Raw genomic sequence first — 14,992 nt, 5'->3', positions numbered from 1 at the left:
GAGGTGGCCAGGAGGAGAGCAGAGGGGCGACCCTGAGCCACAACACAAGAGCAAGGAAGGTAGGAAGTGACCCAGGACAGGGTAGAAACCCGGGGGGTTGGTGCGTTTCGAGTTGGAACCCCCCCCAACCAGAATTGGGACTCTGTCCCAGTCCTTAGGGCCCTGGGTTGGGGCTCGGAGTGAGGGCAGACCCGAGCCCCCCTACCATCTCCTGTTGACTAGCCAAAAGTCAGATGGGAGCCGAAGGATTTCGGGTCATCAGACTGTCAAGGTGGCGGGGAGCACAAAGAGGGTACGTGGCCCGATGGGGGTGCTGGGCGGGGAGTGGACTGATGGACCCCAGGTGAGGTAGCCCCCTCTGCCGCCTGACACTTATACACTCATTGTGTTTCATTTTATAGACACATTTATCTCCTATTTTCATCAGGCACTTCCAGGATTTCTATTGTCACCTTAACATCTACCTACTCCTCCCTATAACACGTCTTGCAGCCTAGTCTTTCATGCCTTAGTATTATTCCCTGCAAACCTCCCACTGCAACGAATACAAATCAGCCGCAGTCCATCTAATTATTGTCACCACCTCCCTCTGTCTGTAACAGTAGATTCTCTGCAGAGAAAGCAAAAAGGTTTGATGTAAATAGATGAGAGGGAGGGAGACTTAGAAGCTGTCAAGTAAGATGAATAAAGAATTCTGGGCTCTTCTGCAGGGGTGATGAGGGACACGAAAAGATGTTTATTTCTGATCCACAGCAGCATCCACAAAGTCTTAGTTGATCAAACTGTTCAGGATGATAAAAGCTTGTGAATCAAAGCAGCCTTTTCTCAAAAAGAGACTTATTCTCACTGCGGCAAGTTTCCCCGCTATGTCTTGGCCAAGCTAGATCTGGTTGAGTCCAGACTGCCTATCTAAAGATTGTTGGCCTCCCTTACAGGCCTCCATTAGCTGATCTTCTCTTTCATTCGCTGGAAGGTCCCAGAAGAACTTGGGAAGCCTCATGCTGCGACTTTCCCTTTGGAACCATCACACACAGTGATGCACATGATGGCTGACAATTGCCTGCGCAGGCCCTACACTATCATTATCTTCAATGACTCACTAGTGAGTGCTTCGTGATGCCTGGATTATGAAGGGCTCTTCATGAAAGCAAAAAGCTTTGTTTGGCTGCACAGGGCTCCAACTTCCCTTTTAGCTGCCTGGGAAACAAGCTGTTCTGCGCCAAGCATAATCACTTACTCTGCAGTCTGTAATAATCCTCATCCATGTCACCCAGCTGGAGTCTCCTTTGTTTCTTCTGATGAGTCCTGTGTGTTCTCAACAGGCAACGAGAGAATGGCGCTCTTTGCTTTTCTCCAACCAGCAGCAGTACTGATATGGGAAGCCAGGTGTCCAGAAGTGAAGGGCTGAATATTTACAAGGCCTTCAACCAGGCAGAAAAGGACGGCTGCCAGGATTCTGTTATGTCTGCAAATAGCTCTGGGAATTGTCAAAATGCTTAGCCGCTGGGGAGATTATTCAGCATTTTCTCCAGCTACAGATGCAAAAGTGCACCTCCCTCTTCCCTATGCTTTTCTTTCTTTCTTTCTTTCTTTCTTTCCTCTTTCAGGCTCAGAGCTGAGATGGAGGACATTGTTATGCTGGAAGATATTAATGGCTGCCATCAAGCTGTTTGTTGATCTTCTACAGCCACCAAAGAGGTGCTAACCAGATGCCAGGGGACTTTTTGTGTCTCACATTGGTTCTTCCAATTTCCCTGCAAGTCAACAGAGTTCTGGTCATCAAGACCTAGAACCTTTACTGATATTCCAGAATTGATCAGAGGTGGTGTTCAAAAGCTATTGTGAAACAGACAGCGATGCCACCAATTTGAAAGTTGGACCCTGCTTCCCTTACACTGTCTACCAACTCAGTTCTCCAGATCCTAGGCTAAGGCATTGTCTACATTAGAAAAATTAAATGGACTTAAGTTAGGTCAACGTACAGTACAGCCGCCGCCAGTACTGCTATGGTTAAAGTCTACACTTCATCCTCTCTCTCAGCAGTGTGTGACCTTACCGGGGCACTCCTACTGACTTAACTGCATGGCACTGAGAGCTGGGCCCTCCGTCCCTGCACTGAGGCCAACTATCCAAGCTGTCAGCTCCAAGCAGGATCACAACTGAAGCCCAGCATCCCTGGGGATGACAGACAGAGCCGTCTCTACGCTGTAGTGTAGACCAAGCCTTCACAGTTGCACCCAGAAGTGAATCCAGCTGGCTGTAGGATTTCTCAGTACGTATTTGCCACTGGTTGAATAGTATGGTGGATTGGCAGGTCAACTGTGTAGCTGCAAACATCACCATATCTTAGCTACCACCACTCAGGCACCATTTGCTGTTTTAGCCCCGGGATATTAGATGAAATACCTTTTATTGGACCAACTTTTGTTGGTAAAAGACGACAAGCTTTCGAGCTACACAGAGGTCTTCAGCAGGTAGCTTGAAAGCCTACCTCTTTCACCAAGAGTGGCTGGTCCCGTAAAAGGTGTTATTTCACCCTCTTGTCTCTCTGATCTCAGCATCCAATCCACGAGCAAAAGCATGGGGTGTCTTGAAGCCACGGGGAGGAGGCAATGCTTTGTTGATTGCAGCAGCCCATGCCCTGGGACACAGCAGACACATAGCCAGATTCTGCCAAGGGTTCCACCTGCTGATGTCATGGGCAGTGGGTGAAGGTAGGGTTGGAAGAGGCAAACCCCAGCTCTACCCCTATCCCTGCCTCGTCTGCTCAGGCCTTGCCCCCCTCAGGAGCCAAGGTCCACACACAGAGCATGGACAGTGTGGGCAGTGCATGGCCCCAGCCTTCCCAGCACTGGAGCATGGGAAGGGCGGGTACTCGGGGGCAGCAACACTCTTCCCCCAGGATGCCTACAGTAGGTGTTCTGGGGGCAGAGTGTGTGTGGGGCCAGGCTGGTGGTTTGGGAAGGCCATGTCTTCCCCCACCATTTATACCCATCGCCCATGGCTAATACCCTGCTCCAAAAGCTCACCTAATTCCACAGACCTGCTTGTGAAGTCAGAGACCATCCAGCAGGAGTAAAGTGGGAGATATCGGAAAGCAGCCACAAACCACACAGTTTTGACATGCCCTATAAGTGGGGCAACATATAAAGCCCCAGCCTAAAACAGGTGCTGGTTTGGATCATGTGGGAACAAGCTTTTACCTGAACACCTTTTAGGCAGCAGCAGCACTTTGCAATACAATGAAAATGGGGCTTGTGAAAGGACCAAAAGAAACCAAGATCCCTAACTTAAGCCCGAATCTCTGTCCTTAATTGACATCCACAAACCTATTTATTTTTGCGCAAAAGCATGTCAGACTAGTGTCAGGGCCAATTTTAGTTTTCACATCCAGCATCAGGTATTCATTGAGCCAAATCCACAAAATCCTTAGCACTGAAATCACACAGCATCTCAGAAGAGGCATTCAGCATGCATAGGATTAGGACCAGACTCTTCCCCACTGAATATCTACATTGGCCATTGACAGAGGTAGACGAGTACCCAGGAATCTGCTTCTTCAAGACAGGCCCAATAAGGAAAACAGAACACCACGAGTCATCACCAACAGCCCCGGCTTAAACCACTCCAGCACATCGACACTCTACACCTGTCCCAGAAAACAATCCCTCACTCTGACAGGCCTCAGGAGACAGGCTAATCCTTGCTGATAGACAACCCCCTAACCAAAAGCAAATTCTTTCCAGCAACCACGCATCACAACTCAGATACATTCACCCAGGAACCTTCTCCTGCAATAATCCCCGTTGCCAATGCTGTCCACACATTTATACTAGTGACACCATCACAGGAGCTAACCACATAAGCCTCCACATCAGAGGCTCTTACAACTGCATGTCCTCTAATGTGATCTATGCCATCAAATGCCGGCAGTGCCTCTCTGCCATGTATATTGGCCAAGCTGCCTATGACAAAGGATTAATGGACACAAAATAGATATTATCAATGGTAACAAAAGGAAACCTCTAGGGGAACATTTTAACCTGCCTGGGCATTCAATAATGAGTAGCCATTAAAAGTATCCATTCCTTCTACAAAGGAATCTCACAAGCCAACTGCTGAGAAAGAGAGTGCAGAATTGACCTTTGAACGCAAATCTGACACTTGGCCTGAACAAAGGCTTGAACTGGATGGCCTGTTATAAAACCAACTTTCCTGACAACTGAACACCCTATTGACATCAAAAGCTAAGTTTGGGACACTTCCATCCCACTCAGTTAGCCTCATTAGCACGGAGACTACAATTGACAGGTAATTTCCCCCCCTCCTCTCCCTTTTTATTCCGAGGGTCCCCCTTTTACTCTCCACACATGTTCATCTGAAGTGGGTTTTGCCCATGAAAGCTCATGATACTATATTTTATATATTTGTTAATCTCTCAGGTGCCACATGACTACTCTCCATTTTTAAAAAGCTTCAGGAGTAGCTGAGTTAGCCTGTACAGGACAAACTTAAAAAACAACAAATGGTCTGGTAGCACTTTAAAGACTAACAAAACATGTAGATGGTATCATGAGCTTTTGTGGGCACAGCCCACTTCTTCAGATGACCAAAAGTTACAGACTAACACAGCTACCCCTTTGAGACTTTTTGTACATTGGCTATTGTTCTCCTTGGCCAGGTATAAACAATACAGCAGCTGGTACCGACAATGCTCTTAGTACTTTAGGTATAAGAAAAGATGACCTAGTGCAATACAGACTCATTTGTCCAGGTTCCTGTTTCTGAACAAACTGCATACTGCAAACTAGCTCCTCTCTAATGTCTGCCCCTAGTACAGCAACCTCTGTGTCACCATTTCTGGAGAATATTTTGAGTAATCTTCCATTGTTGTGTTTGGAGCACACTAACCCAAACAGGTCTAATCTCCAGCAGCTGCAATGAGGCGTATCTAATTGTACTTTTCATCAAGGCTCCTAGTCCTGAGAATGCCAGCAATCCAAAACCTACAACATGCCATGCCTGGAACAACTAACTCTTTCGCCCACATACCCCTGGAGCGACCTTGGGTTCCTGACATACTTTTCAGCACTTTTTTGAATGTGACACTTGAGCTTCCAGTGTGCCACACACCTCATCTCTGGGAAACCTTTTCCTGGAATTGCACTTACATATCTGCTCATGTTGCCTAATGTGATGCCCAATTACTGGGCAACACTACAAATTCTTTTGACTGGTACTTTGAATAAAGCTACTCTAATAAGGGCAAAGATATGGCGACTGTGTGGCTAAAAGGGCTCAAAGAGTGGTTACACTAACATCAAACAATTACAGAACACTGGCAAGTAGTTTTATGCACTATTCACATACGTTAAATGGGCCTAGAAATAATTACTAAAAACAAGTCAGCATATTAGCTAAAAAGTAAATATAAACACACCCCTCTTCCTGTGTTAAAAGATCAGTCTTGAAGGTTAAGAAAGCAGCTGTCAGACCAGCAGCCACAAACTAATATGTACAAATCTAGAACTGCTAGCAGAAGCACAACCTGTGACCCCAAATGCCATGGTGATGGATAAGGAGAGAGAGGCACTATTCAAAGGGTGGCATACAGGGCTTTGCACCTGGTAAGGAGGGAAGGCCAATGCAGTCTGCAGAGTGCTGATGTAATGTATGCCTCCTGCTTATCAGACACACAAACAACCATATTGAAAATTTTAGTTTTGATAACGTCAAGGTATTATAATACAATATGTTAAATATATGTAAATGTCAATTATAGACTTTTAATATGATATTAACATTAAGTCTGAACACCTTTCTATGAAGTCAAAATATAAAAAAATCAAAGTGAAATGACACACAGAACAAAACACTATTTCAATTCACCGGGAAAAGCTTTCTGGTCGAAAATATCAGAATTGCCTCACAACCATGAAACATTTAGATTTCAGCAAAGCAGCATTTTCCAATGGAAAACTTTTGCACTGAAAAGTTTCTGGCTAGCAGTGGTCCCTGCGAACTGTGCACTTGTACAGCCGCTCGGGAGTGATTCAAAAGCTGCCTCGCTGATTAGCAAAGGGCCCACACCTAGGTTTTGTTTCTACTGGTGGTGCACATTTGCACATGCCTTGTTGCACAGAAAATGTATTCCACACATTAATGGAAAAAATTAGACGGAACACTGCTGACTAGCGCTAGCAGTAAGGATTCATACACTCCATTAGAATGCTACTCTGCGTGCTGATGCATAGGAGTTAGAATTCTATCAATATTGTGCCCTTCCATGGCATCTGTCACTGCAGAATCTCAACGCATTTTATCAGCTTGGAGAGTTAGGCCTCATTACCCATTTAGCGGCTGGGTAAATTGAGGCTAATCAAAGGGCTGTCTATAGTTACAACACAGCAGTACTGGGAACCGAACCCAGAAATCCAGATTCGTAGCCCTCAGCTCTATGACTGCCATGATGGAAGGACCAGGACGCAAGCAACCATAAAAAGAAAATGAATTAAAGAAAGCAATTTGCCTGGTGCAAATGCTTCTAAGCCTAGGAAATGTACTGCAAATCTCTCTAAATGAAGGGGCAATTAGAGTCGTAGGCATTGTACACCAAAATCATTTCAAAAGATTAACCTGATGATCATCAGTGTGATTTAATAAAATGTCAGCCAGAATTAGTGGTCCAGGTCATGCTGGCTCTTGCCAGAAAGGAAGCAAAGTATGAACTCCATGTCAGCTCCTAGAATTTACAGCTCATTAATGCACATGAATTGGTTTAATGGGAAGAGGGAGGTGACGTTTTAGGTCCACTACATTGCTAACATGCAGAGCTACAGGGCTATGAGAACATTATGGGGGCAAGCCAGTTCCCTCAGACTCCGATGGGCTAAAGAGGAATCTTTAGGATTGATGGGTAGGGGGCCCCTTGTTAAACATCCAGCAGATTCCAAGCTCTAGGGTCTCTCCACATTCAAGGCCACAGGTGACACTGTAAGATACATTGAAGGGTGTGTGGGGGGGGACAGTGAATATGGGTGTGCAGTGACTTACAAAAATTATAATAACCTTGTAATGTGTAATAAGTACAAGATTTTACTACACCTACAGAAAGGGCTTTGATTAATTTGACAGTTTAAAATACATAGTTCAATAAAGAGATTTCTGAGAAACACAAAAGGACATGCTCTGCCCTCAGATACACCCACTAAAGTCAGTGGAAATTGTGAGAGCATATCCTGAGGCAGAATTGGGTCCATTGTTTTATTCTGAGGCACTGCTAGCTGTGTGCCAAGGGTTTGCACAATACTCAAACACTCCAGCTTTAATGCACATAATGAAATTAAATGGTATTTCCTTAGGGTGAAAGAAAAAAATATCACCCACATGAGTAGGATGTTGTTTAATATCTCTTTTGTAAGCAAAGTTACTACAGATCATTTGCTTTCAAATAGCATGATCAACTCTTACCTTCCAAATGCTAGACTAGTCCTTACAACAGATTTCAAATAATGAGAAAGTTTCAGGAAAGCTTGTGAAAGAAGCAAAAGCAACGACATTTTGAAAATCCTAGGCACAATGTAGCTAAATGCTGAAGAATTCTAACTGCAAATGTTTCACTCTGGCTATAGTTGGGGGAAATGTTACACCCATTTTGGTCAAGCAACCTGTAAGCAGAAGTTATGCCTGTGAAAAAGTAACCAATTTATTTTATTATGTACAGTAGCTACCTCATACATAATAAAAAGGAAAATTATTTATGACACTGACAGCAATTAGGTTGCCTTCTAAGTATAACATGTTAAAAATGATAATCAGAAAATCAGTGTTTAATGGTGACCTAGAAAAGATATTTCAAAAATTGGACTGGCCCTCTATATTTTTATTCTTTATTATGTAGAAAAATAACTTCAAAGGGTTTGATATTTTATGAGGGAAGGTGGGAATACAAGTAGGCAAATCAGATGTGTGTAATTATTTGATCCCACTTTTACTGTAAGATGCATATTCAATGGAAGCTCTATCATTTTTTAACTAAAGGAACAGGGATGCTGATGCACTAAATGATATCCTTTCTTGCATGTGTTTATTAAACATAGAGAGTATTATATGTATTAAATACTCAAAGACCCAATCAAAGTTCAGAGCCCCATCAAAGTAGGTACTGTACAAACAGGTAACAAAAAGTAAAATCTCTGCCCCATACAGCTTTCATTCTAGGCATGAGACTGGAACAAAAGGAGTACAATACAGGTATCAAACAACAAAAACAAACTAATTACCACAACTGTGCATGCAAATTTTTAGAAATCACGGGCTGCCTTATCTGTATGGGAAAATATTGAACACACACTATCCAATGTTGAAGAATAACAGTAACATAGCTGTATTGCACCGCACACAATATGAAGTTGCCCAAATCTGTTTGGCAGAGCAATTTGGTGCATTCCTTTGAGTGGCATCACTGAGTACTTCAGCACAAAATGAACTTCTTATATATTTTCCAAAGCCAGAGAAAGCTGCTGTAGGGGATTTATGTTACATTTCAAGGCAGAAAACCACATTTTTCCAAATGCAAACCATGGTCTGGTGAAAGCAATCCTTCTGAATGGTGATTTGGAAAGGGAGTTATGCTAGTTCTGGCTGTACAGACCCATGAAGTCTAGTATTCATGTCATGTGGAATTTCTCAGCAAATTGGAACAGTTACCCAGGTCTCCTAATCCCAAATCAACTCTTCCTCTTCAAAGAGCTGCATAACCTTTTAGCTTCCTCAAAACACAACACCGAGACCACAAGACAAGGCTATCCAGATAATACAAAACAGAAACCAACACTTATTTCCCACACTTATTATTTCCAAGTCCAAAGAATATAGGTCTTCAGAGAGAGTGGAACTGGCAATTCTGAATAGCACTGTTCATTAGGACTTTGGGGTAAATGGGATCAAAAATATTGTGGGGAAGAGGCAATCAGAATCATGTAGCAGATCTGAATAAAACTTGAAAAGCACAATGCCCAGTACCAAACATATCAATTACAGTACTGACAAAAAGAGGTTAGATATCCCTGTATAGCAGGGGTGGCCAGCCCCTTACAGACAAAGAGTCTAAGTGGTAGATATAGCACAAAAAGCCGAGGGGAAAAAGTTGTTGCCATTTGGTCGAGCAAAAAAAAAAAAAAAAAAAAAAAAAGATGCAGAGAAGAGTGATCAGGAAATTGTAAAAAACCCTGGCTATTCTAGAACACACACAGAGTAATTAACTTGACAGAATTAGTCCATTCTTACTTATTCATAGGGAAGATAACTTTTAGTATCTTGGGCACGGGGTTTAACTTTTGAGGCACAAGAGTCTCCAACAATGCAGTTTTAAAATTCCAGTTGATGGCCCTAAACCTTCTTCATTTAGAGCTGGCATTGTTAAAATACCATCATTTCTCATCGCATTAGAGTTCGTAAGCATCCAACTATATATCTCCTCATCTTTCTTGATTACTTTTTCATTTAACAATTTGATAAATGTGAAGTGAAGGTACCAAAACTCAATCCATTACATTTTCAGAGTTATTTGCAAGCATTTAATTCATACTCTGTTAACATCAATAAAAATAAGTATATCCAGCATGTAAAAAACAAGGTTGCAGTAGGGCTCCAGGTAGTTCCAGAGGAAAAAAAAAAAATCAAGAGATGAATTATTCAGTAGGTTTTCTTTCTGATTTCCACTGACATTGCATTAGAAAAAGATGCAGCAATATTAGGGTTGTTATTCAAGAGAATTAACTCTTGTGTACAAAGAGGCATTTTCTTTCCCTTGAAACTTCCTAAGAAAAGCTGTCAACTTGCCTTTCATTTATCTGAACTCTGAACTAACATTGAGCAAAATGCATGTTATTATTGAAAATCAGAAAAATCTCAAGTGGGAGCTATGAAGGATGCCACACACTGGACTTAAAGGAGTTAACCAAGCAACCGCCAATGAGGGCCCAGAAGGCCCATACAAGAAGAGTCGCAGGGCAGGGCAAGTTCCTTCCAGGAACTCAAAGAGGGAGATCTGGGTGCCTTGCAAGTGGATAGAAGCTACCTTCCTGGACAAAGCAGTGCTAGGCAGAAACACTGTTGACTGGTTGCTAGGACTGGCATATTAAGGATCTGAGGTAAGGGTGAAGAATGTGCTGGGACCATGGGAATTAGCCCAAGGAAATGTACTGAAGAGTTAGAGGAGACAGCACATGGCTACCATTTACTGTGTCCCTGGGCTGAGGCCAAGAGTAGTGAGCAGGTCCGGGTTCCCTCCACTTACCTCTGGGGAAATGTCTGAACCATTGACTGAAGTCGCCACTGAGGAAGTGGCTAGATAGTTGATTGAAAGGGAGAAGCACAGATTAGAACACTGCCAGAGGGCTGTGTCATGAAGATGACTCCACAGTCCTTGCAGTGACAAGGGCCAGGGAGCAGATGTGATGGGACAAGGCAAGATCAAGAGAGTGCATACCAACCTGCAAAACTAATCCCCCAGATGGCCAGCAAGAGGCACCAGTTGATGAGTAGATCGACATTATTTGGTCAATATTGACTTTCAGTCTACCACATTCCTCCATGCTCACCTTAATTTTCTTTGAAATAAGATCCCTCATTAATCTATTTAAAAGTAACCAGTGGAAACTGACCGCAGAATATGACATAAAACAGAATGAGAATTTCTCCTCAGTGGAATGCATCACAAACATTACTGAAAAAAGGGAAAAAAGACATCAGGAAAGATTGATGATTGACTCAGCCTGCAGGAGAGTGGAGGAGATCTGGAATATTTTACACTAATTACAATTTACCTGTTGATGCTAGCAAGATATCTCCATTGAAGTGACAACTGACAGAGCTTGGAAGAAATATATTCAGAGAACTCTTCATTAGACTCTCAGAGCCCTATGAACACATCCTGCACCCACCTTTATTTCTCTTTTTGGTGAAGCCTTGCACTAAAATGACTAGAAACTCCAGAAATTGTAACTGTATCTAGCTATAAGTCCATTCAAAATTCACAACACATGCACTAAAAGATGTGCACACGTTTCCAAGCAGTACATAAAAATTCCTAGAGGTTATTTCACTGTGGTTTTTCAGCACTTTACTCAGCGGGACCCTACCCCTTGTCAGGACAAAGCTCTAGGTGCAAGCACAATACAAAATTACTATTGTCTGTGGTCTCCCTTAGAAGCCAGAAATGTAGAACTGGAAAGGCCTCAATAGGCCATCTAATCCAGTCCCTTGCACTGAGGCAGGGATGAAGCAGATGATCCCCGACAGGTGATGGTCTAACCTTAAAAGTCTCCAATGACAGTTATTACTCCCTATGTAATTTGTTCCAGTGCCTAACTATCCTTTTAGTTGGGACATTTTTCCTAACGTCTAACATAATTCTCCCTTGCTATAATCTAAGCACTTGCTTTTTGTCCTATTCTAAGCTGTTAAGGAGAACAGTTGATCACCCTCCTCTTTATAACAGCCTTTTATATACTTAAACTATTATCAGATTCCCCACTCATTCTCTTCCAGATTAAACAAACCCAATTTTTTCAATCTTTCTTTGTAGGTCATTTTTCTACACCTTTAATCATTTTTGTTGCTCGCTCCTGGACTTTCTCTAGTTTGCCCACATCTTTCCCAAACCATGGTGCCCAGAACAGGACACAGTATTCCAGTGGAGGCTTTATCAGTGCTGCATACATTGGAACGGTTTATTTCCAATGTCTTGCTTACAACACTCCTGCTAACACACCCCATAATGGTGGTGTGGCTTTTTTTTGGGGGGGGGGGGCGGGGAGTTTGGCAACAGCATTATATTTAATCATAGTCATTCTGTAATCCAGGGGTCAGTCCTGGGGTTGGTTTTATTCAGCATCTTCATTCATTATCTGGATGGTTGGCAGGGCCGGCCCACCACATTTTGGCACCTGAGGCGGGGAGCTCAAATGATGCCTCCATGCCTCCTCGCTTGGGCCTAAACTTTGAAAGGTCTCAATTCTGCCTTCTTCCTGTTCTTTGTGCCCTCCTTCCTTCAGCACAGCACTCCACCATTTCCGTGCATGTAGAGCAGAGAGAATACAAATGCACCAGCAGCAGAAACAATTTTCTACACTCTAGGTCCTCGTGGCACCCTTCCCCCCCAACCCCCGCCACAGTCTGACACCCGAGGCGGATGCCTCAGTTCACCTCATGGTAAGGCCAGCCCTGATGTTTGGATGGATTGCACCCTCAGCAAGTTTTCAGATCACACGAAGCTGGGGATGAGAAGACAGAGGTAGAGATGCTGCAGGGTAGGGATAGGGTCTAGAGTGACATAGGCCACTTGGAAGATTGGGCCAAAATAAATCTCATGAGGTTCAACAAAGACAAGTGCAGAGTTCTGCACTTAGGATGGAGGAATTCCAAGCACTGCTACAGGCTGGGGACCGACTGGCTAAGCAGCAGTTCTGAAGAAAAGAACCTGGGGATTACAGTGGATGAGAAGCGAGACAGGACTCAGTGGGCCCTTGTTGCCCAGGAAACTAACGGCATATTGGGGTGCATCACTAGGAGCATGCCAGCAGATCGATGGAAGTAATTATTCCCCTCTACCTGGCTCTGGTGAGGTTCTCTCTGAAGTACTGCGTCCAATTCTGGTCCTGTATTACGGAAAGGATGTGGACAAATTGGAGAGAGTCTTGCAGAGAGCAACAAAAATGATTGGGGGTTGGGGCACATAATTTATGAGGCGAGGCTGAATCACTGTTGCCCTGTAATATACTGTGGAGAGGTGAACTTTTATTTGCTTTAAAAAGCATTCAAATACAGCAGCAGAGCCTGTTCATTCTCCAGTCTCCCATCCCCCACCCCCCTACCTTTATGAAAGTATCTCCGAAGAGTCTGTTCACATAAGTATCCTTGTACTGGAGGCATGATTCACTCATGGTGGCATTATTTTTAGAAGATCGTGTAATTACATTAAACATTACAGATTAGAGGCAAGAATGAGTTTCTCCTGACACCACCCTCTTCTGAAAACTGAAGACTTAACCCTGTGCAATTACACATGAGAAAACTAGGACCTACAAACTCTGAAGCCTCCTTTTCATCAGTAAGAGCCTGTTGGGTGCCTCTCAAAGAACACTGACTGTTTCTTTCAGAATAGCTTCAGACAGAGGCTGTGGTGATTCAGGGAGGATTGTAACTTGTCAATGTGCATCTGCCATCCAAAGTAACAAAGGGCTTTCTAGGGCCCTTTCTAAAGTAGTAACGGGTTCCCAGAAACCAGAACTCAGCCGCAATCCTCACAACAAATAAGCATCAACCAAGTTGCTTTCAAAACAACTAAAACACATGGCAAACTTTTGAGGCTCCTGGACACAGGAGAAGCTTAGGAAAGACTATGGCATACTTACTGCTCGAGCTGGAGATCTCTTTTGGACTGGTGGACATTGGCTGAGCACACATTTGGCAGAGACAATCCCTTCCATTAAAGGTAACCCGGTCTCCTGGTGGAAACGGGCGTCTGGAGAGTGAAAGAGACAAGTAAGTGTCATTCAAGGTTAATCTAGCAATTTCATTCTCTTTCCCGTCTCCAGAGCCTGCCGCCTTCTTCTGATGCAAATCAGTATCTTACAGAAACTCAGGCCAAACTACGTCTGAAATGCAGCCATAGCAAAGTCAGCTGTGAGGAGAACAGAGGTCAGACTGGCTGGTATGTTGGTTCCCTAAAGATATCAGCTGCACAGTATCTAAAGAGAAGGACACAGCAGAGTTCACTTAGACTCAACGGCTACAGCACCAATTGCCTTAGCACGTCACTAACAGCACCCAACAAAAGGGAGCCACAATCCTCCCAAAAGGCAGGCAGAGGGGAAATGGTGATTGGAAGGCTCACAGGCATCTGATGAAATGGGTCTTTGCCCACAAAAGCTTATGCTCCAATAAAACTGTTAGACTATAACGTGCCACTATAAGGACTTTTCGTTGCTTATAAAACCAAGTTTTATAAGCAAGTTCGTGGCTGTACTCCAGTTCCTAGAACTTTAAACGGGCACTCGTGTTACAAAGCCACCCCCACTCTGTCAGCAGAGGACGAGGGCCACACCTAAAGCAAGGGTGAGATTTACTGGTAGGGCAGCAGGAGAGATGTCTGCTTTGCTGCTGAATCTTGTTGTACCCGTTCTGTCGATAAATATAAGATTTCTGCCTCTATGGTTGTTAAGCACTTTACACCAGGTCATTACAATTAGGAAACATTCTCAAACTCCAAATCTTCCAAAAGGGGCACCGTGTTAATTTCCTGCTACATGCTGCCTGCATCTCAACCCACCCAGACATGTATATTAGCAGAAGTATCCTTAATAAATCAGCATCAGTTTCTTTCTGCAAAACAAATAGTGAAACATCATGGGTGACCAGTCTTTTATTTGCTCCTCTCAAGTTAACATGCTACATGTTTTACAGGCCATCATTTACTTTACTGCATTTAGGAAATGCTCCAACAACATACACGGAATATGAATTCTTCAGTGCAGTGCCAGTCTACGGGCATTGTTATTTTTAAAAATGATGACCAGTACACTTAGATCAGGACTTGAAAATTGGACAGACTCTACTTGTGATTGGACTAATTTTAATAGCCCCAGGCATCTACGAAAGATGAGGGTGGTAATTCAAGAAGTCCTGCTCCCTTGCCATCCTCCTGATAGAGAAGCAGGGTCCTCACTTAAACACTGCTTCATGGCTCCCTCTTTCATATCAACTTCTAGGGATCAGGGAAATTTAACTTTCTTATCATCCTTGCCTCTAGCTGGTGGAAGGGGGGAGGTTTCTCCCCACTGCAGAGCTTTCTGGCTGCTGGAGAACGTCCCGACCCTACACCTTAACAGGGCTATTGACTGCTACAGGGAGCTGTTCTAATACTGCCCAGACCAGTGTGCCCTCTAAGCTGTGCTCCTGCGTGGCCGCACTGGAAAAATGTTAGGTC

General features: G+C 43.7%; 1 protein-coding gene across 12 annotated transcripts in view; it reads right to left on the bottom strand.

The window, feature by feature from the left end:
- ABLIM1 (actin binding LIM protein 1) overlaps positions 1–14,992 on the bottom strand; it is a 324,103-nt gene that overhangs the window by 126,982 nt on the left and 182,129 nt on the right. For all 12 annotated transcript variants that reach the window (XR_012905702.2, XR_012905697.2, XR_012905707.2 and 9 more), the window contains exon 4: positions 13,419–13,528. Coding sequence is in view for 1 of the 12 variants with exons in the window: in XM_089780202.1 (XP_089636328.1) it covers positions 13,419–13,528 (110 nt within the window). In the remaining 11 variants the exon portion in view is untranslated. The remainder of the gene's footprint in view (positions 1–13,418; positions 13,529–14,992) is intronic.

This window comes from Pelodiscus sinensis, chromosome 8, assembly GCF_052426305.1.
Source record: "Pelodiscus sinensis isolate ZL-2025 chromosome 8, ASM5242630v1, whole genome shotgun sequence".
NCBI lineage: Eukaryota > Metazoa > Chordata > Testudines > Trionychidae > Pelodiscus > Pelodiscus sinensis.
The sequence above is the reverse complement of the archived record's forward strand: the minus strand, read 5'-3'. Positions and strand labels throughout refer to the sequence as shown.